Below are 20,711 nucleotides of genomic sequence, written 5' to 3'. Positions count from 1 at the left end.
CCTCCTTCACTCTCTCCCCACAGAGGAAAGACCATTTGAGGACGGAGTGAGAGGGCAGCTTTCTCAAACCCAGGAGCCCTCTTCTTTTTTCAAATCGTCCACACTTTGGTCTTAGACTTCCAGTCTAGTTTGGACTTCCAGAACTATGAGAAGGAAGTTTCTGATGTTTAAGCCACCCAGTCTGTGGTATTCTGCTATGGCAGCCCAAACTGATTCGTACATGACCCTCTCAAGGCCCCACATCAGGCACCCTCAATATCTAGCAGCTCTAGAATTCCATGTAGTGCCCATTTCTGCCCTGAAGCTGGGCCCAAGTTAGAGGCCTGGGGGATAGAGCCATGAAGCCAGAGGAAGAGCTCCCAAAATCATAATTTCTTCACTATCTATATGGAAAAACTTTTCATCCAGGGTGAACCTAGACCCTTCATTTCATATTTGCATTGAAAACATCAGCTTTAATTGTTGAGTCACCAAGTTTCAAAGCACAAGAGTCGTAACAGATGACAAAGACTCAGTCCCACGGCAAACTCACTGCTTTCTCACCATCATCTGCTATGTCACAAAATATAACACAGATTGCAGTGAGCAGGTATCACACACAGTTTCACACCAAGTGACTTAGTCAAACTACCTTTATTTTTACACTGAGTAGCATGGATTAAATATCACATTAAAAATTTCCAGACCCCCACTTTGACTAACACTTCCATGTTCTCTTAGTGACAAACAAGAAGTTGCAACTCACTTCCAAATTAGGTTTTATTCACTGCTTCCATTGAGTTTTCTTTTGCCACAGAGCCAAAAAAAAAATTTTTTTTTAAGTAATGTTGTAGGTAAAATTCAAGTTTCTTTTTCATTCAGTTCTAAGTCCTTGACATACTTGCTAAGTATGTCAAGGAACCTTGCAGGAAACTTTCAGTTACTCTTTTAACCACTAGAATGCAGTCCTTCTCAAGTGACAAATCATCTGGCCCACGTCCTTGCTCGTAGGAAAAAATTCAGGGGTTAGGAATCCGACCAATGAGATTGTAGAGTGAGCAACATAATTTATGAGCCGTGTGGTACTGTCTCAGGAAAGGTAATCTCATTTTCGTCAGCTCTGAAAACAGAAGCAGCTGCAAGGCCCTACAGGGGTGTTGGGACACACCAGGCCTCGCACTCTTCCTTGGTTTGGAACCGGTTCGCGTTGCCCCCGCAGCTGCCATACCAGAACTGTTGGCAGGCCTGCTTCTCCTTGTCATAGTACCATCTCAGGGTGTAATTCTGGCACTCGCCTTCCATTGGATCGAGGGAACAAGGGCCTGCAGCAAAACGAATGCAGAGAGAGCTGAACTTCCTGCATGAGCCTGACAGCAAAGGAACGATGGTTTGGAGACACAGACTGGGAATGAATCCTAATCTCACCCCCAACTGGCTGTGTGAGCCTGAGCTTATCCTCTCTGAGCCTCAATTTCTTCAACCGTAAAAGCAATTAAAAAAAACCCCACATCCCAATGTTTTTATAAGGTGGCACAGAACATACATGAAAAGTGCAATACAGTTGTAACTATCATTTTGCACAGTACCTGGCATATGGAATGCATGCTAGACAATGTAGAAATGAGTGAACGAATGAATGAATAAAGCTTTCTGATACCAAGAAACTCTTCAGTTGCTTATAATACTCATCTCCCTCTTTTTCTTTTTTTTTTTAACGTTTATTTATTTTTGAGACAGAGACAGAGAATGAACAGGGGAGGGTCAGAGAGAGAGGGAGACACAGAATCCGAAACAGGCTCCAGGCTCTGAGCAGTCAGCACAGAGCCCGACATGGGGCTCGAACTCACGGACCGCGAGATCATGACCTGAGCCGAAGTCGGACGCTTAACCGACTGAGCCACCCAGGCACCCCTCTCCCTCTTTTTCAAACCGTATCAATCCCTTGCCTAATCCCAAACCTCCAGCCATCTAATGGCCTAGCAAAAAGGCAGCTTATTTATTATATAGTATACCCTGACACTTGCCCAAGAAGTTAAAATATCTCTTCTAAGAAAAACATGATGTTTCTGGAGAATAAAATAGTATTGAGATCAACAAGTTACAACAGAGCAAGATTTGAGATGCCCTGAATTTTGAATCAGACGCTAATTTCCCCACGTATGTAACTTGTGCCTTCCAGAGAGAACCAATTTCCTTGGGTACACTTGAAGTCACAGAAAAATATTCCTGTCTGAGTTCAACCATGCAGTATAGAATAATGGCATGCTCCAGATGGTTTCCCCTGGGTCTTCCAAGCACCACCAAATAAAGAAGATAATGTCTTCAGAAAGCAAGGGGCTAAAATTCATTGTCTGTTCTTTGGAAGACACCTCCCATTGGCATAATCAGCACAGACTAGTTTTCTTGAAGGAGTGATAAAATGTGCTGGACCCATGGGAAAGAAATATACTCTTAATAGGGTAAAGATTTGATCGTGGAAATTGTCCACAAGAAGCAAATGCTTCTCCAAAACTTGTTGGAGTCAACAGGAAAACACTCCAGTGGCGAACTTTTGGCTGTACTCTGTAGATTCAATAAACAGACTTGCGGCTCAGCAATCAGCTGGTGCCCTCTAATTTAACAAGCCAAGGACTTGTTTAAACCAATCATTCATAAAGCAAAAATAAACTACTGGGACTTCATCAAAATAAAAAACTTCTTAACAGTGAAGGAAACAATCAACGAAACTAAAAGGCAACCTATGGAATGGGAGAAGATACTTGCAAATGACATATCTGACAAAGCGTTAATCTCCAAACTATGCAAAGAACTTTTAAACTCAATACCCAAAAGACAATCCAGTTAAAAACTGGGCAAAAGACACGAACAGACATTTTTCTAAAGAAGACATACAGATGAAAAACACATGAAAAGATGCTCAACACCACTCATCATCAGGGAAATGAAAATCAAAACTACAATGAGAGGGGAGCCTGGGTGGCTTACTCAGTTAAGCATCTGACTCTTAATTTCAGCTCAGGTCATGATCGCACAGTTCATGAGATCAAACCCCACGTTGGGCTCCATGTTGACAGCACAGAGCCTGCCTGTGACTCTCTCTCTCCCTCTCTCTCTGGCCCTCCCCCATTCACATACAGGTGTGCTCTCTCAAAATAAATAAAATAAACTTTAAAAAAAACTACAACGAGGGGCAACTGGGTGGCTCATTCAGTTAAGTATCCGACTCTTGATTTCAGCTCAGGTCGTGATCTCACAGCTGGCCAAGTTCAAACCCCACAGTGCAGAGCCTGCTTGGGATTCTCTCTCTTTCCTCTCTCTCTGCCCCTCCCCCCCTCAAAATAAATAAATAAACAAACAAACAAGCAAACAAACTTTAAAAAACTACAATGTGATATCACATTGGCTAAAATCAATAACACAGGAAGCAACAGATATTGGTGAGGATACTGAGAAAAGGGAACCTTGTTGTACTGTTGGTGGGCTTGCAAACTGGTGCAGCCACTCTGAAACACAGTATGGAGGTTCCTCAAAAGTTAAAAATAGAACTACCCTACGATCCAGTAACTGAACTACTAGATATTTACCCAAAGGCTACAAAATACAGATTTGAAGGGGTACATGTACCCTAATGTTTATAGCAGCATTATCAACAGTAGCCCAATTATGGAAAACCCAAATGTTCATTGACTGATGAATGGATAAAGATGTGGTGTGTGTGTGTGTGTGTATATATATATATACACACACATATATATACACATATATATACACACACATATACACACATATATATACACATATATACACACACACATATATACACAAAATATATGTGTATATATGTATAGTGTGTATATATATAGTGTATATACACAATATACATATATATAATGGAATATAATTCATATATATATATATATATATATATATATATATATATAATGGAATATAATTCAGCTATCAAAAAGAATGAAATCTTGCCATTTGCAATGACATGGATGGAGTTAGAGAGTATGATGCCAAGTGAAATAAGTCAGAGAAAGACATACCATAAGATTTCACTCATATGGAATTTAACAAACAAACATAAAAAGGAAGAAAAAGAGAGGAAAACCAAGAAACAGATTTTTAACTACAGAGAACACACTGAGGGTTGCTGGAGGGGAGGTGGGTGAGGGGATGGGTTAAATGGGTGATGGGTATTAAGGAGGACACTTGTGATGAATACCGGGTATTCTACCTTAGTGTTGAATCACTAAATTCTACACCTGAAACTAATATTACACTGTATGTTAATTGGAATTTAAATAAAAACTTGGAAGAAAAAAAATAAACAGATAATTCACTTCTCTTAGTGACACTGTGGCTTTTGCCTTTAAAATCCTACCCTTGCCTTTAGTCTGGGAGACAAACAAACAGAGGCTGCTTCTTCTAGATTATACTTCTAGAGCAGCACCATCCAGAACTTCCTGCAATGAGGGAAACGTTCTATCTTTGCAGATAAATACCCAGTGTCTACTGAGTATTTGAAGTGTAGCTATTGCAAGTAAGAAACTGATTTTTTGGTTTTATTTAATTTCAAATTATTTAAATTTATTTTTTTTAATGTTAATTTATTTTTGAGACAGAGACAGAGCGCTAGCAGGGGAGGGGCAGAGAAAGAGAGAGACACAGAATCTGAAGCAGGCTCCAGGCTCTGACCTGTCAGCACAGAGCCCAACATGGGGCTCGAACTCATGAGACTTTGAGCTGTGAGATCATGACCTGAGCTGAAGTTGGCTGCTTAAGCAACTGAGCCACCCAGGCGCCCCCAAATTAGTTAAATTTAAATAGCCAATTTGGCTAGTGGTTGTTCGGTGCACCTAGAAATGAGTAAATCTTTGATGCTTTATCTCTGAGGTATTCTTTGTAACCTAACACTCAGAGTTTTCAGTTTTATTCTATCAGTAGGATATGGCATGGGGGGCAATGAGTGTTCACCCAAGCAATTAGTGCTAGCCCCCCAATTTTACACTTACATTATTTTCACCATGGGTATTAACTTTTGTCTTATTAGAAAGATCCAACAACAGCATTACTCAAACAGGTCCATAAAATCCAAGAATGAAGGGGAAAAAAGGGGGAGAGAAAGAAGTTTGTTGGACAGGTATGGGTCTGTCTCCTAGTATATATGTCTTATCATGCAGTCCTATCTGCAGGGGGAAAAAAACACAAAAAAAATAGACCTGTGTGCTTTGGAGAATACACTGAAATTGAAAATATACCAAGAGAAGCCTTGTTCTGTGAAAAGAGAGGATACTCATTTAATTCTTCACAAGCAGGTGCAATGAATGGTTGCCGGTGTTGTGGCAGAATTTAACTGAAGATGCAGGGACACAAAGGAGGCTATGAAAATTTAGTATCTCCCTGGGCCAGAACAGACTCTAAGTAGAGGTGAAACTTGTGCGCAGTCAAAGGTGAGTAGATGTGGTATAGGTGGACACCATAGAGAGGATGCAGAAGGGCAGGTGAGAGTGAGCACCTCCATGGTGGCTCGGGATAAATAACAGGGCATCAGGGGCAAATAATGCAAAAGGCATCTGCGGGGGAGTGGCAGCCAATGAGGCCCCGGAGGACCACAGCAGGGGTGTGATCACAGAGGCATGTGTCCCTTACCCCGGCACGGAAACATTGTTTGCTAAATGATGGGGAAATACAGAAGAAGAGAAACGGCATGGCCACATGTGCAGGAACATCAGAAAATGAACTTGGTGCTCAAACTGCAAGTGGAAGCAAGACAAATGAGACCAGATGGAGAATTCCACAGTTACACTTGAAGGGAAAGCCAAGCTGTGGGGAGGAAGATGCAGGAAAGACAGATGGACCTTGGAGACGCCAAGGAGTAAGTCACACCAAGATCTGGTCACCAGCTGGAGGTGGCAGGCGAGGAGAGAATGAGAAGCATGATGTTTGGGTTTTGACTTTCCATTCCTGGGCTGATGGTGGTGCATTCCAGTAAAGGAACAGAGGAGGAGAAGGAATGAATGGGAAAGACAAATCCAGCTCATTTAACTGAATTTGTTTGAGATGACTGAGGGCATGTGCCGTGGTGCAATGTGGAGGGTAGGTGAATACACATTGGTCTGCAGCTCAAGAGAGTGAAGGTAGAAGATAAGGATTTGGAGGACACACAGGGGAGAGCCGAAGTCATGGCAGGAAAGCTCGCCCCAGGGCATGTGCGCAGAGTGCTCAGGGGGCTGACCGCAGCCCCTGGGAGAGAGTATTGTGGGTTCACCATGAAATTAACTAAGCCTAAGCTTCTGGGCCCTTCACCTGCATAATCCTCTTCTAAAGAAATACTCTTTGTACTGAATTGTTATAATTTTGTTTTCTTAAAGAGAGGCTTAAATGTAGGCGTTGTGTAAACATCAGGTTCTATGAAACCTAGACCCCCGCTGTGAGGATGGGGGGTGGGGGGAGGAGGAGCCCACAGGATAGACTAGTCGGGAGTGGAAGACCAAGATAAGAATGCTATATCTGAAGCTAAGAGAGGATGAGGTTTGAAGAGGAGGCTAGTGGTTAACAGTCCCCAAGGAACCCAAGTCAGTGAGGCTTGAAAGAGCCCTTTGGTCTTTCTCGACAGTTTGGAACATGCTTGAAGACAAGGGCTTGCTCTCTTCTCTGAGTGGACGGCTGGAGGAGAAGGTGTGCAGCCAGGCATATGGGATGTCACGAAGTTGTACCTGGCCACCTTTATTTCTTTTCAAAGCAAAAAAAATCATAAAAATAAAATAAGGGCATCTGCTAGAGGAAGAGACGTGGCGGAAGGAGCTTGGGGAGGTGGTGAAGGTTTAGGGTGCCCTTGGAATGCATCAGGAGAGGAACTGACCAGAGCCACGTTACAGAGGGGTGGGAAATTTGGGGGGACTTGTGGCCTCAGTGTTTGGCTGCGAATGGGATCGGATTCGATAACCAGTAAGCTCTCCTCCTTCTCTTTCACTTTGAACGTGAGGGATACGGAGCCTTAGAGCAGTTGTCACACTTGTTTGCTCAGTGGACTCGCTGGGTAAGTTCCACACCCAGAGACCGTGACTGCATTGGTCTGGGCTGAGGTCTAGGCATTGACAGTTTTTGGATTCCAAGGTGGTTCTGGTGTACAGCCAAGACTTAAAATCATTGCTTTAGTAAGATTACCTGAGGATATTATATACTGAAAATATAATAACTGACAAGGTAAGTTCTTCTATGCTTAATGTTCAGCCTAAGGAGGTGAAACGTTGCTGTCTATGCCAGGAGTCCCAATTCCTAGATCTGTCTGGTTTTGTTATTTCCCTTTGGACATGTGTTTGCGTTAGAATCCAAGAGGTAGGACATACCATTGATATCTTAATAGCTAACTTGTATCCCTCTCTGGGGCAAACACATGGATTATCAAGTTTCATTCCTCAAATAATCCTATGAAGTAAAGATTCACATAATCCCCATTTTACAGATCAGAAAACTGAGCCACGGAAGGATTAAATAATTTTCCCATGGCCACCTAGCTAGTAGCCCCAGATGGTAAACCATCTGGGCACATTCAAAACTTCTAGGCCATTATCTTTCATTTAACCTAAGTAGGGCTGACCCCGCCACTCACTAGAAACCTCTTTCAGCTATCTTGTCCCTGCCTTTTCAAAACGTGAGAGTCCCACCCCACCCCATATCTCTTCCCAATGTGTTCACTGTTTTTCTTACCTTGCTGATTCCATGGAATCATGGCATTTGCATTACTATCTGCTGTACTCAAAACTGATGCTATTTTTCTATTGTTTTAGATGGATCCAAAATGTTCCTTAAACTTGGTCAGTTTATATGTAGCCACTCATAGAGGAAGGAACCTTCTACTTTCCTTCAAGGTCAGGAGGATGTTCACCACTTCTGCAATAGATCATTGCTTCTGGCAATGAAGTAAACATTTCAAAGGGTCTGTCTCATAATACTCCCTGAAAAAACTGCTGTTCAGCTCCACCTTTACAGTCAGAGGAAAGTTAGCCTTCATATGTTTTCTTCAATTAATTTCTTTGGTTGCGTACATGAATTTGCGCATTTGAAAGGAAAAGGTGTATTAAAAGCCAACATTTGCATGTGAACACAGTGCACAGGAATTAAAAAAAAAATTAAAACAACCTAAGGAACAAGGAGCAATTTGGTTTTTACCATAGGCAGTACCTGAATTTCTTTTTTTCCCGGTTCGTTTCTGTTTTGCAGGCATTTCTTGTTCATTTCCTTCAGCATCATATACACTCTTCTTATAATTTTCTAGTGCTTCTTGCTGAGTTATAGATTTCACTGTGGCTTTTCTATTCTCCTCTCGGAAAAAGTCTGTCATTTCAAGTGCTTCCAAATCGTCAGCAAAGCCAGATATGCCAACCTGGCCCTTGGGCAACCTGCACAGAGACAATCCATCTCAAATTGGAAAACTGAACCGCAGGAACCGGAAGGTTCAGTTCCCAGTTGACACTGGCAGGCTCAATAAACTGTAGGTTTTTAGCATTTCCTGATGACTTCGGTATCCAATTAGCTATGTTCTCAGGTTTGGACAAATATCAAAACAATATGTTTAGCATTATTAATTTTGCCTCTGAGACATGGTATGAGGGGCTGGCAGGGTGTAGTAGAACGGAGACTGTGTTATTTTTTGCTTTTATATACTGATGGGCCCTTTAAATTTTTTATATTGTCCCTATATTACTCTTAACATTAAAAAATAAGAAAACCCAAACCATTTCGGACTTGTCAAACACAGGAGCGTCCTTGCCCCTGTGGTTTGGGTCAGGTCAAGGACTGGCATTGCCTGTGACCTTTCTTTAGGAACAGAGTCTCCTGCAAGGGACAGAGATGTGACACAACCTCAGCTCTGCCTTCAGCCTACCTCCTGGAAGACCTAAATGACTGCAGCAAAGTGTCCCCTCGGTTCGGGCCCCCGCATTTTCTAATGAGCTCTGGAGATGGGTACTGGTTTGCTCCACCTACAAAGAAAATAAAAAATTAAGTCAAGTCAAATCAAGCATAAAATAACATAAAACTTAAAAATAACATAAGCATTGGGGCGCCTGGGTGGCTCGTTCGACTTCGGCTCAGGTCATGATCTCATAGCTCGTGAGTTTGAGCCCCGCATCTGGCTCTGTGCTGACAGCTCAGAGCCTGCAGCCGGCTTCGGATTCTGTGTCTCCCTCTCTCTCTGTCCCTAACCCACTCGCATTCTGTCTCAGTCTCTCTCAAAAATAAATAAACATTTTAAAAAGTTTTTTTTAAAAATAATATAAGCATATAGTAAAATAAAGCATAAAAATAAAATGTTGTCCATTAAGACATAAAATTTTAAAGACAAAATAAAATCAAATATGCAATAAAACAAAATAAAAAGCATCCAAAATAAAAATAAAATCAAACAAAACAAAATCCCAAAAGTCCCTGACACAAAATGAAAAAACCATATATATAAAATAAATTCAAATAAAGCATAAAATAAGTACTAAAATACAAGCAAAGAAAAACAAAAAAAAAACCCATAAAATTCATTCTATCCCATAAATAATATAAAATAAAATCGAACATAAAAGAATATACCAAAACATAAAATTAAACCTAACAAAATGAAACATACAAAAACAAAATGAAATTGGAAAAGACTAGAAAAGTGATTCCCTCCACCTGCTTCTCCCTCAGAGTCACTAAGCCACCAGCCGTCTATTATAATTCTCTCCTGTACCTCCTACGAAGATAAGGAATCTGAAATTCAGAGTGTTTCGATGACTTTCTAGGGTCACACAGCTCACTTGTGGTAAAGCTGGGACTAGCACCAATTCACGGATCTTTGTACTTCTAGAATCCAAGAGGCACAAATGCTGTCAGTACTTCTAAGATGTCCATTAGCTTCCCTTTATTCCTTCAGTGATGAAGGGGCAGGCATCCCTCAAGGCCCCAATGGGATGTCATACCCCCTTATCAATGCAGAAGCGAATGTCGCCCTGTAAGAAGAGCAAGAAGGCCTGATGTGTCACAAGGAGGCACCCTGCACATGAGGTGTCTTAGACTGCACGTTGGTAGACAAAGCCCAACAGAAGCTCCTGGAAAGGTGATCGTGATAATACCCTCACCCAACCCTAACACTCTGCATTATCGTGCTAGGGACACAGGAACCGGCTGTCTATGAATTTGGTTCAACTAGTTCTGACTGGAGGTAGGGATACTAGGACAGGAGGCGGGGAAGAATCTGGGCCAGGACCCACTGGCACAGTGCCCCTTCATCTTCCCTGCTGGCTTCATCCACCCAGCCTGAGGTGGGAGACCCGGGACATCCGTCCTGTGTCCCCAGCTCCTAGAAAGTCTCTGGAGACCTCTGAAAATAAATGTCCTTTGCTCTTCTTATCCAAGGTGTGGTCCATGGACTGGCAGCACTAGCATCGCTGTGAGCTTATTAAAAATGCAGAATGTCAGGCCTCAACCGAGACCGACTGAGTCAGAATCTACATTTTAACATGATCCCTGGGAGACAGATGTGCACGTTAAAATTCAAGAAGCACTGTTATATGCCACTGGATTCCAGACTCTGTATTCCTGGATACAGAATAACAATAACTATGCCTTAAGTTTGTACAACACTGGGCTTTCAAAGCCCCTCCGCACCCACATTCGAATGTAGGCTTCACAGATAAGGAAGAGACTGTGATCCTCATTTGGGTAAATGAGAAAATCAAAAGGTTAAGCAGAAACCTGAGGCCTCTCAGCCACCAAGTGAGCCACCAAGCCAGCACCAGGCTTGGCACGGTGTCAGGGCAATGATAGTTCAGGCACGCCTCAGCAAGGTGAAGGGTGCAATGGGTGCCTGCTCTCCCAGATGCCAGGTTCTGGTAAGTTCCTCTCCCCACCCCACCCGGAGCGTCCCCAGTGCTTACTTTTTAGGAGGTTCAGGAAGGCCCGGGTGAACCCCTGGGCATAGGCTACTTCTGGGCCTGAGACGCCCTCCAGGCGCAGCAGGTGCTGCTCAGAGGGGAGGCTGGCCACGTCAGTCAGCTCCGCCAGCTCGTGGGCCCCTACGCCGGGGCCCAAGGCCAGCACAAACACAGTGATGCCCTTGCACTTGGCCTCCAGGGACAGAGTCCTTAGCTTCTCCCGGTCCCAGGCGCTGGTCTCGCTGGCCACGATGGGGAAGAGGACCCGAACCCGCCTGGGCAGAGGGGCTGCCAGGAGCACCTTCTCCACAGTCCATTCCAGGGCGTGGCCCAGGGCGGGAGCTCCCCGTAGAGGGCCACCGGCGGCCTCGCGGAGGTACCTCTGCATCTGCAGCCGGTGGCCGTAGGAGGTGAGGTGGAAGCCCTCCAGCACAGGGGGTTGCCCCGCACCTGGCCAGAAGCCTGGAGTTGTGTGCATCACCAGGGCCACGCGCGACCCATGGGGGGACGTGCTCGGCTGTGCGGCCACCTCCAGATCGCCGAGCATGGCGTCCACTAGACTCAGGGCGGCACGGTACACGTCAGCCCCAACGCCATAGGAGCTGTCCACCACGAATGCCACGTCCATGTCTACTGCCAGGGGTCCCGGCACGCTCGCCGTGCACTCTGGGGCTGGTCTGCACTTGTCTGGGGAGGAAGCGCCAAGAGAGGCTGGGGTTACCAGGCATCCCTTTCTTTTCCATGCAAACACATTTCCAGCCTCTCAGTAAGAATAGTTGCTGCTGAGATCTACCAGCATTGTGTTAACAAGGCAAGATGATGGGCCCTGTAAGTAAACGTGCCCATTTTTCAGAAGAAAGGATTCAGAAGATCTGATCCCACACTTAGAAGTTTTTTAACCACTAGGCCACAGCATTCTAATCTCTAGGTTCACAGACACCTGCCTGGTTCAGTCCTGGCTCTCTTGGATGAATTATCCAGCCTTTTTCCTGCCTGTTTTCCTTATTTGTCAGATGGAGATAATGATAATAATAACAGTACCTACCTTATGAGGTTGTTTGTGAAGTTTAAATTAAAAAAAAAAAATGAGTTAATAGATGTAAGTGCTCAGAACAATGCCTGGTGTATGTAAGAGTTCAAGCTCAATAAATACCAGCTAGGTTTAAGCTTCTACAGGAGAAGGAACTGAGGCTCCCAGAGGCCATGTGTCAAACGATTTGATGGGTGTGAAAGCAGCTCATCAACTGTAACATATTCTACAAATGGCGGTTACTGTATTTGACTCGACCGAGTTCTCAGAGCCAAATGTCCCATGGCAGTGTTTGGTCTAAGTGTGGATCAGGTAGAGGGAAAAATTAAATCTCCTTTCAATTTCACCTCACTCTGGCCCCAGATACTATGGGTGTGGATGAGAGCCCTTCACACTTGGGCATGCATGGGCTTTAGTACAAATTTCTCTCTGGCACAGATTAACATGGGGTGCAGCTACAGTGATGAAACCTGGAGACCCAGAGACACTGGATGGCTTGCCAATATCCCACCAGTGGTCAATGGAAGTTCCAGGCTTAGACCCCAGGACTCTTTTAATTTAATTTAATTTAATTTAATTTAATTTAATTTAAGTATTTTTTAGAGAGGGAGGAGGGACAGAGGACGAGGGGGAGAGAAAACCCTAAGCGGGGCTCCATCTCACGACCATGAGATCATGACCTGAGCCAAAATCAAGAGTCAGAAGCTTAACCAACTCAGTCACCCATGTTCTCCTAGAACCCCAGACCCTTGTGTCTAGCTTCAGAGGTCTGCCTTATACACTAAGGGGTCACTAAGTAAGGAACACAAGCCCAGCCATCTACAGGAGCCTGGCAGCACAGGTAAGAGCAGATCAGGGATAAGACAGTAGGGATGAAAGGGACTATGGGGCACTCACAGATGCCTGCCCCATCAACAGAGGTCAGGCACAACTCGGTTTGGGCTGACTGTGGCCACAAGGGAATGCGGTGTGTGTGTGATTCTCAAGATAATTCCTAAGAAAAAGTGATTCCCAGATTCTAAGACTCTGCACATATCAAGCAAATACACATCTGCAGAGCAGACCTGGCCTGTGGCCACCAGTTAATTCATCCCATTCTAAAAACATCAGTCCTATCAGAAATACTATCTGGGCTTACCATAACACAGAGTGCAGCGGGCCATGTGCTCCACATCCTGTGGACTCTCGGTCTCCCACACGAACACGTGAAATCTGTTGGATCCATCCACCTAATCCAAACACATACACAAGGTTATCATTAGCTGAGTTCAATTTCCAGCCATGCTGTTCATGCTTTTCCCAATTCCGATGAGAAAGACATTAATATGATATTTTTAGAGAACATGTATAATTATATGCATAATTAGAATTTGGTATTATCTATTACAGTCATTTATTGCCATTTAATTCTCCAGTTCTAAACTGGATATGAGACTATCATTGCTGTGGGTACGTGCAGGTCTTTTGACTCCCAATGTGTGTAAAACTCAGTCAATGTCATGTCGTGTTGGAATGAAGATCAGGGAGTTGAAGGTTCGGTCATTTATAAATTCCATACATCTGGAGCTGCCCACAGTATGCAAGATGCAGTGTGGTGGGAGTTACAAACACAAACAGGCAGACCCTTCATGGTGGTGGTGGCCATATAGGTAACACAGCATTAAAATACAAAGAGGTAGATACCATAAGGGAGGACTTTCTAGCATATTCCTGGTGTTTAGGGCTGGTACATGCCCAAGCCAGAAGCCAAGAGTGAGGAGCCCTCAGGGAAGGCTTTGGGGGAAGGCAAATATGTTTATCTCTTTCCTTCAACCTTTCCAATTATGACTAATTTAATAACTGATATCAAAGCTTAAAAGCAAACTATTAGTAAATCAAAGTAGTGATAATGATAATAATAATAATAATAAATCATCCAGCAAAGTCCATGTGACAACTGGTTATCAACAAACCATTCCCTCTTCTTCTTAAGGCCACAACTAGACTACATTTCCCACCCTACCTTGTAGCTATTTAAAAAAAAATTTTTTTAATTAAAAAATTTTTTTGAATTTAAATTGAAGTTAGTTAACATATAGTATAATAATGATTTCAGGAATAGAATTTAGTGATTCATCACTTACATAAAACACCCAGTGCTCATCCCAACAAGCACCCTCCTTACTGCCCATCACCCGTTTAGCCCATTCCCTACCTACCTCTCCTCCAGCAACCCTGTTTATTCTCTGTATTGAAGAGTTTCTTATGGTTTGTCTCCCTCTCTGTTTATCTCTTATTTTTGCTTCCCTTTCCCTGTGATCATCTGTTTTGTTTCTTAAATTCTATATATGAGTGAAATCATATCATATTTGTCTTTCTCTGACTTATTTTGCTTAGTTAGCATAATACTCTCTAGTTCTATGCACATTGTTGCAAATGGCAAGATTTCATTCTTTTTGATCGCAGAATAATATTCCATTGTGTGTGTGTGTGTGTGTGTGTGTGTGTGTGTGTGTAGACACACCACATCTTCTTTACCCATTCATCAGTCAATGGACATTTGGGCTCTTACCTATGATTCAGATGTTATTCCTTTTTAATGAGTCACTGAGTTCTCTAAATCTTGTGTCGTGATTTTTTTTCCCTTTCTTTCCCTCTTTTTTTTCCTGCTTCATCATTCTCCATAATCTTATCTTCCATATGCTGATTTGCACTCTGCTTTGTCCATCCCTGCCATCAGGGCATCTATTCAAGGTTGCATCTCAGTTATAGCCTTTTTAATTTCGGCCTGACTAGAATTTATTTCTTTTATCTTTGCAGAAAGGGATTCTCTGGTGTCTTCTATGCTGTTTTCAACCCCAGCTAGTATTCTTATAATCCTGGCTTTAAATTCTAGTTCAGAAATTCTACTTATATCTGTGTTGATTAAATCTCTGGCCATCATTTCTTCCTGTTCTTTATTTTGGGGTGACTGCCTTCATCTTGTCATTTTGGAGGAAGAAAAAATTAACCAAAAAAATTAAATTAAAAAATCAGAAACAAAACAAAAATATCAATTAAGAAAGCTAGGTCCTAGGTATGTCTCAGCCTGCTGGTTGAAAGAAGCTTGATAGAGACAAAAGGGAAAGGAAAGAGAAAGAAAAATAAAGGAAATTTTTAAAAATTAAAAAAATATGTATGTAGTAAAATAAAGGAAATAAAATAGAATAAATTTTTTTAAATTGAAAATAAAATAAATCAAACAAAAAATAATTTGTTCTTTCTGTATCCAAGAAAGAGAAAGAAAACAATTTAAGCAAAAACAGAAGGAAAGAAACTGAATAAACAAACCAGTAAACAGAATGAAATTCAAATGTAGTTACATCCAGTTTCCCCTAGAACTGAAACTGTGAACCACTCTATAGTCCATACACCAAGCAGGTGGAGGGATTTGTGCTGGTCTTCTGGGGGATGTGCCTGGGGGGCTCAGTTGGGTGGGGCTTGGTGTAATGGCTCCATTCTCCACTAGGAAGCACTGCTTAGCTTACTGAGGTGGGTTCATGTGCATGCACACATGGGCGTACAGTAGATGTGAAAATGGCTTCACCCAGCTCCCTAGCCTCTGGTGCCGGAACTTCACACTCCCATGGACCCGCTGTCAAGCATCCCTCCCCTATCTCAGATGGGGTTATGTTTCAAAACCCCACACTTCAGAAACCCCTGAAGCTTGGACCCACACCAACTCTCTGGGGGAGGGTCTCAATGGCCGAGTGCCACCTTGCCCCAGAAAGTGTTCATGCAATCGCATAGTGGCAGAGATTCAGAGATTATGGCAAATCATAACACACAGGCAGTGCCAGGTTTCATTGTACTCTCTCATCTTTGTCCCAATACCAGCAAACGTGGCTGCTCTCTGGGGTCCATTAGGACCTTTGCCTGTGAGGAGGCTGTATGGTCTCCACCAGATGCACTCCAAGCAGGAGAACCACTTCTCCTCTTGTGGCACACGGGCCCCTCAGACCCCACTGACTGCTCCTGGGGATTTGCCCTGCTTCCTCAACCAAACACTACCAGGCACTGAGCTTCAAACCTTCAGGCTCTGCTCTCCACTGTTTATATACTGGTGCTATTGAAACTCTCTCTTTCTCTCCATCAATGGTTTTGGGGAACAGATTTCTTGTTTAGTCACCTGCAAGTGTTTTCATTCTTTTTCTCTCTCCAGTTACTTTTGAGGGGAGTGTTTTTCTTGCACGATCCCAACGTGCCACACTCTCCCCCTTTCTCTTTCTCTCTCTGTCCTCTCTGTCTACAAAAACAGCTCCCTACTCTCTGTGGCTTTTCTCTCCCAATTCACCTCTCCACACCATGTACCTGCCAAGTTCTATGGCTCAAGTTATGCAGATTGTTGTGTTAATCCTCAGATCAATTTCATAGGTGTTCAGAATGGTTTGGTGATGATCTAACTGCATTTCAGGGATGAGAAAATCTCAGGGTCTTCATGCTGCTCTGCCATCTTAGCTCCTCCCCACCTTTCCTCGTAATTAATTGGACCATGACTAGGGTCTAGCCAATGTCTAGCAAGCAGATGGATGCCATTTCTAGTGCATGCATACCTGCCAGTCAAATGTAGATGGTCCAGAAAAAGGTTCTGAGGACCTTGGGTATGGTGAGGACATTCATAGGAGCCCAGGTGCTGAAATGGGTCCATAGCACAAAACACTCCTGTCTTCCAATGCACATCAAAGGAATTGCATTATGCCAAAGGATGGCATAAATATTACTTTATTATGATAAGCCACTGAGACTTGGGCATGAATGGTTCCACAGTTAATCTTCTCTGACAGATGCAGATTATTTCCAGGACTTCCAATTTGTGATAAAATTAGGAATACTTTCAGATTATTTCTCTCCAGATGTGAGGTGATTGTTAGGTTAGTCATATCCAGCCCATTGTCTGCTCTCTGCCAAACCATGAAGGACAGTGGCCCACTGAGGAGAATCTCCTCCTCCTTCATCCCTGTGGCCAGGACCAAGCAGGCTCTGGACCCTCCTCTGGAATCAAGGACCTAAGGTCTAGGGCTAACATCATGTTACTTTGGAAAATAATTTTCTGTAACATGCACTCCTTATAGAGCTCTTCACTCTGTTTGTTTGGGACTGCAACGTATCCCAAACTTTATCTCTCAGAGTGAGCTTACTTGAAAGAAAATCCCATGTGGAGAAAGAAATATAAAGAGTTGGACTTTTGTTCGTGCTAATGTAACACAAAAAAAAACCCATGGAAACTTTACTAAGACTCTTGAGAAGAAAGGCAAAATGCATCTTCTCTTCTTCCTCACATGGTTATACCTTTTGCTGAATTAGAAATTCACATTAACCAAGATCAATTAAACAGCTACTACATAAAAACCTTAACAAGCCATGTGGCGATACAAAACTGACATAATCACACCTTCAAAGAGCTTAAAACCTAACAAGAAGGAGAGAAAAACAATTTTCAAGAAAGAAGGAGATCTATTGATATGTTTTAGGAATATTCATTTCAAGAGCAAGGGATAGAGGGAGCCTGATGCAGATAGCGACATCTAGCACTTTAGGGAGAATGAGTAGGATACTTACTTAGCAAAGAAGCAGGCGAAAGTATTACGGTGTGGAGGAACACCATGTATGAAGGCCCAGAGTAGACAGTGGTTGCCTATAGAATTCTCCCCAGTGTTCCCACTCCCCAGAGATTAGAGAACACCCACCTCCAATGTGCAGCTACACAGCACATGTGAAACCCTGGAACCCCCTCCCCTGACAGATGGAAGAAGCTGACATGAAGGAAAAGTACAGAGTTGCCAAAATTCAACATTCTGATTTACTCCAAATGGTCATCAGATCTGAATACTGACCAAACCAGATAAATCATCAGGAATTAAAGAGAAGAGCGTAGCACAGATATGACACATTGATGGCTTTACTGGAATCCACAAGAGACAATGTGAAATGCTTCTGAAAGCAGGACCCATAGCAGTGTTCCAGAAGCTGTGAGAGGTTCAAAATCATCCTAGGAGTATCAATTTTATGCAAAGAGTTGTGGGCAAATGCTAAGTTAGTGTATATTATTTTTAAACCACAGGAAACCTAGGTGAAGTGTATTACAAAATGCAGGATTTGTGTGGAATTTTAAGATACTATGAAAAACTTCAAAGAAATTCAAACATCTCCCCAAGTTTGACCCATGGGAAGGGTCCTCTGCCATAGTTGGCTGTGTGACCTTGGACAAGCCTCTGGCCTCTAATTCCTCAGCAACAGAGTTTAGGATCTGAATGGATGCCATGGGATTTCTTTCTGTTTCAATACAGCCTGGTCTTCAGTTACAGTCTTCTGTATTTGCCTCATGTTCAGGACACTGTGTTACCTTTTCAACTCTGATCAACTCAGAAGATATAACTATTCCATCTCTTGTACGCTTCTTGGAAAATTACCAAATTCAACTGAATTGGAATAGTTACAAACTTACATCTTTTTAAAAACTTTTCTTAGGGAGAATAATTTTATGGTCACGCTTAAAATTTGTGTACTTGGGAACAAGTACACAAAATCCAATGCAAGTCCACAGGGAAATATGATTCAGTATAGATCCATCTGTATGTAGTTGTTATCAATGAAAAATTAATTACTTTGAATTTGGACTTGCCAGCATGGTCCTTGTCATTGATAAGATGAATGAGACAATTCCTGGGAAAGCTTAAGCAGAGAAACAGTATAGGAGGGAATCCAGTAGAAAGAGAGGAGAAAATTGGCTCTATGATCCTTACTACAAACTCCCATCAGCACCAGAGTAGGAAATTTCAAATATAGAATACCTTAAACACCAAGTGATCTGCTTGGTGGGCGAAGCTTTACAGTGGTTTAAATTGACACGTTTGGTGATTCTCTCAACCAGCCTGCTGAATGCCTGGCTGTGGTCTGTTGGGATTAGTTGTGTACAAAAGACAGGAGTGTATGCAGGAGAGAAGACATGGCACATGGGTTTGTATTAATGTCCTCTTTTGTTTCACAGACAGATATTTTTGTTAAAGGATCCAGACAACCTTCAAACCCTAGCCCCAATGTTAAAGAAGTATCCATGAGCCCTGAGCTGGAGAGATCCACAGGGTTTGATTCAATGTTTCAGCTGCTGTACTAAGCTGCCAGGGTCATGGGACAATGTTTGTTTCTAGAACTAAGTTGGGGGAGGCTCTTGGCTTGGACAGATGGGAGTAGAAGAGAAGGAACCAACGGCTGGGAAGGAGGATTTGCTTTGGACAGATGGGGAGCTAACTTGACCCTAAGGAGGGAGAGCTGGAAACCATCTGGCTTCCAGTTGAGGCAAGGACTTGGGGAACAAGAAGGGGAAACTAGACAAATTAGGGAAGGAGACAGAAATAGAAAAAGAGAATCATCATGTAACCTGTGACGGACTCCAGGAGGTTGAGTCCAGCCCCAACTCCTCGCAGTCGGCATGGTCCTATCCCACCCCAAGACTGCTATGAAATAGCTGCCTTCTTCTGGACTCCCTAGGGGTTGGCATTAGATAGAATGGGGTGTCAGGTGGCAGAGTGGGACTTGGGAACCTGACAGATTGGAGTGCAAATTCCAGGATTATGCAGTTTAGAACATGTTGCTTTCCATCTTTTTTTAAAAGTTTATTTTTGAGAGACAGAGATAGAGCATGAGTGGGGGAGGGGCAGAGATAGAGGGAGACAAGCACCCGAAGCAGGCTCCAGACTCTGATCTGTCAGCACAGAGCCTGACGTGGGGCTCAAACTCACAAACCATGAGATCATGACCTGAGCCAAAGTCGGACACTTAACCAACTGAGCCACCCAGGCGCCTCAGGAACAAGTCACTTTACCATTGACCTTCCCTTACCTCATCTGGGAAATGTAGATTATCATTATTAACTTGTGTGATAGTTATGAAGATTAGGCCAACACTCCTCAAATTTAAATGCCCATGCAAACCATCTGTGGATCTTGTTAAAAATGCAGAACCTGATTAATTAGATCGGGTAGAGTCAGATTTGGCATTTCTCATGGACCTGGGTAATGCTCATGCTGCCAGTCCCGGGGCCACATTCTGAGAAGTGAGGGGTGAAGGTGACAAGGCATGAAAACCATATAGCACGTGATTGGAACGTCATAGGTGCTTACTTAATGGAAGCTGTCTAATTTAATAAATAGTTACTGGGCATAGAGGCACTCTTAAGGTCCTTGAAGCGATGGTAATAATAACAGCTATACACTGAGTATATAAATAGAAAGTGTCAGTTTTTGTGCCTGTAGACACTATCTCCTAGAACTCTTAGAACAAATCTGTGAGTTTATTCCCATTTTATAGGTGAATAAGTGAGGCTCCAGTGCCAAGAAAACATGTCTAGATAACATAAGGAACAAAAACATAGTGTGAAGCCTAATTGCCTAATTTCTTCCCTTGGTTGCTGATCCTGGCTGTATGGGAGTAACAATCTAATGGAAAATAACAACCCACATGGCCTCGGCAGCAGGTCATCCATGACCTCTGCAAGAGCCTCTTTGAACAACCCAACACTTTCTTCAAAAAAGAATGTCCTCCTCTGGCACAAAAACAGATACTCAGATCAATGAAACAGATTACAAAACCCAGAAATGGACCCAAAAACATATGGGCAACTAATCTTTGACAAAGGAGGAAAGACTATCCAATGGAATAAAGACAGTCTCTTCAGCAAGTGGTGCTGGGAAAACTGGACAGCAACATGCAGAAGAATGAACCTGGATCACTTTCTTACACCATACACAAAAATAAACTCAAAATGTATG

General features: G+C 42.9%; 1 protein-coding gene across 2 annotated transcripts in view; it reads right to left on the bottom strand.

Annotated features, from left to right (window-relative positions):
• Positions 1-904: 904 nt before the first annotated feature.
• LOC131511817 (collagen alpha-4(VI) chain-like) overlaps positions 905-20,711 on the bottom strand; it is a 118,662-nt gene continuing 98,855 nt past the window's right edge. Inside the window, exons 33-37 of one of the 2 annotated variants that reach the window (XM_058729864.1) lie at positions 13,064-13,154; positions 10,899-11,582; positions 8,873-8,969; positions 8,170-8,387; positions 905-1,301 (exon numbers count right to left, since the gene is read on the bottom strand). In XM_058729864.1, the coding sequence (XP_058585847.1) occupies positions 1,126-1,301; positions 8,170-8,387; positions 8,873-8,969; positions 10,899-11,582; positions 13,064-13,154 (1,266 nt within the window). In that variant the 3' untranslated portion in view covers positions 905-1,125. The remainder of the gene's footprint in view (positions 1,302-8,169; positions 8,388-8,872; positions 8,970-10,898; positions 11,583-13,063; positions 13,155-20,711) is intronic. The other variant, XM_058729865.1, reaches the window with a different exon arrangement.

Source organism: Neofelis nebulosa, chromosome 5 (genome assembly GCF_028018385.1).
Source record: "Neofelis nebulosa isolate mNeoNeb1 chromosome 5, mNeoNeb1.pri, whole genome shotgun sequence".
Taxonomy (NCBI): Eukaryota; Metazoa; Chordata; class Mammalia; order Carnivora; family Felidae; genus Neofelis; species Neofelis nebulosa.
The sequence above is the reverse complement of the archived record's forward strand: the minus strand, read 5'-3'. Positions and strand labels throughout refer to the sequence as shown.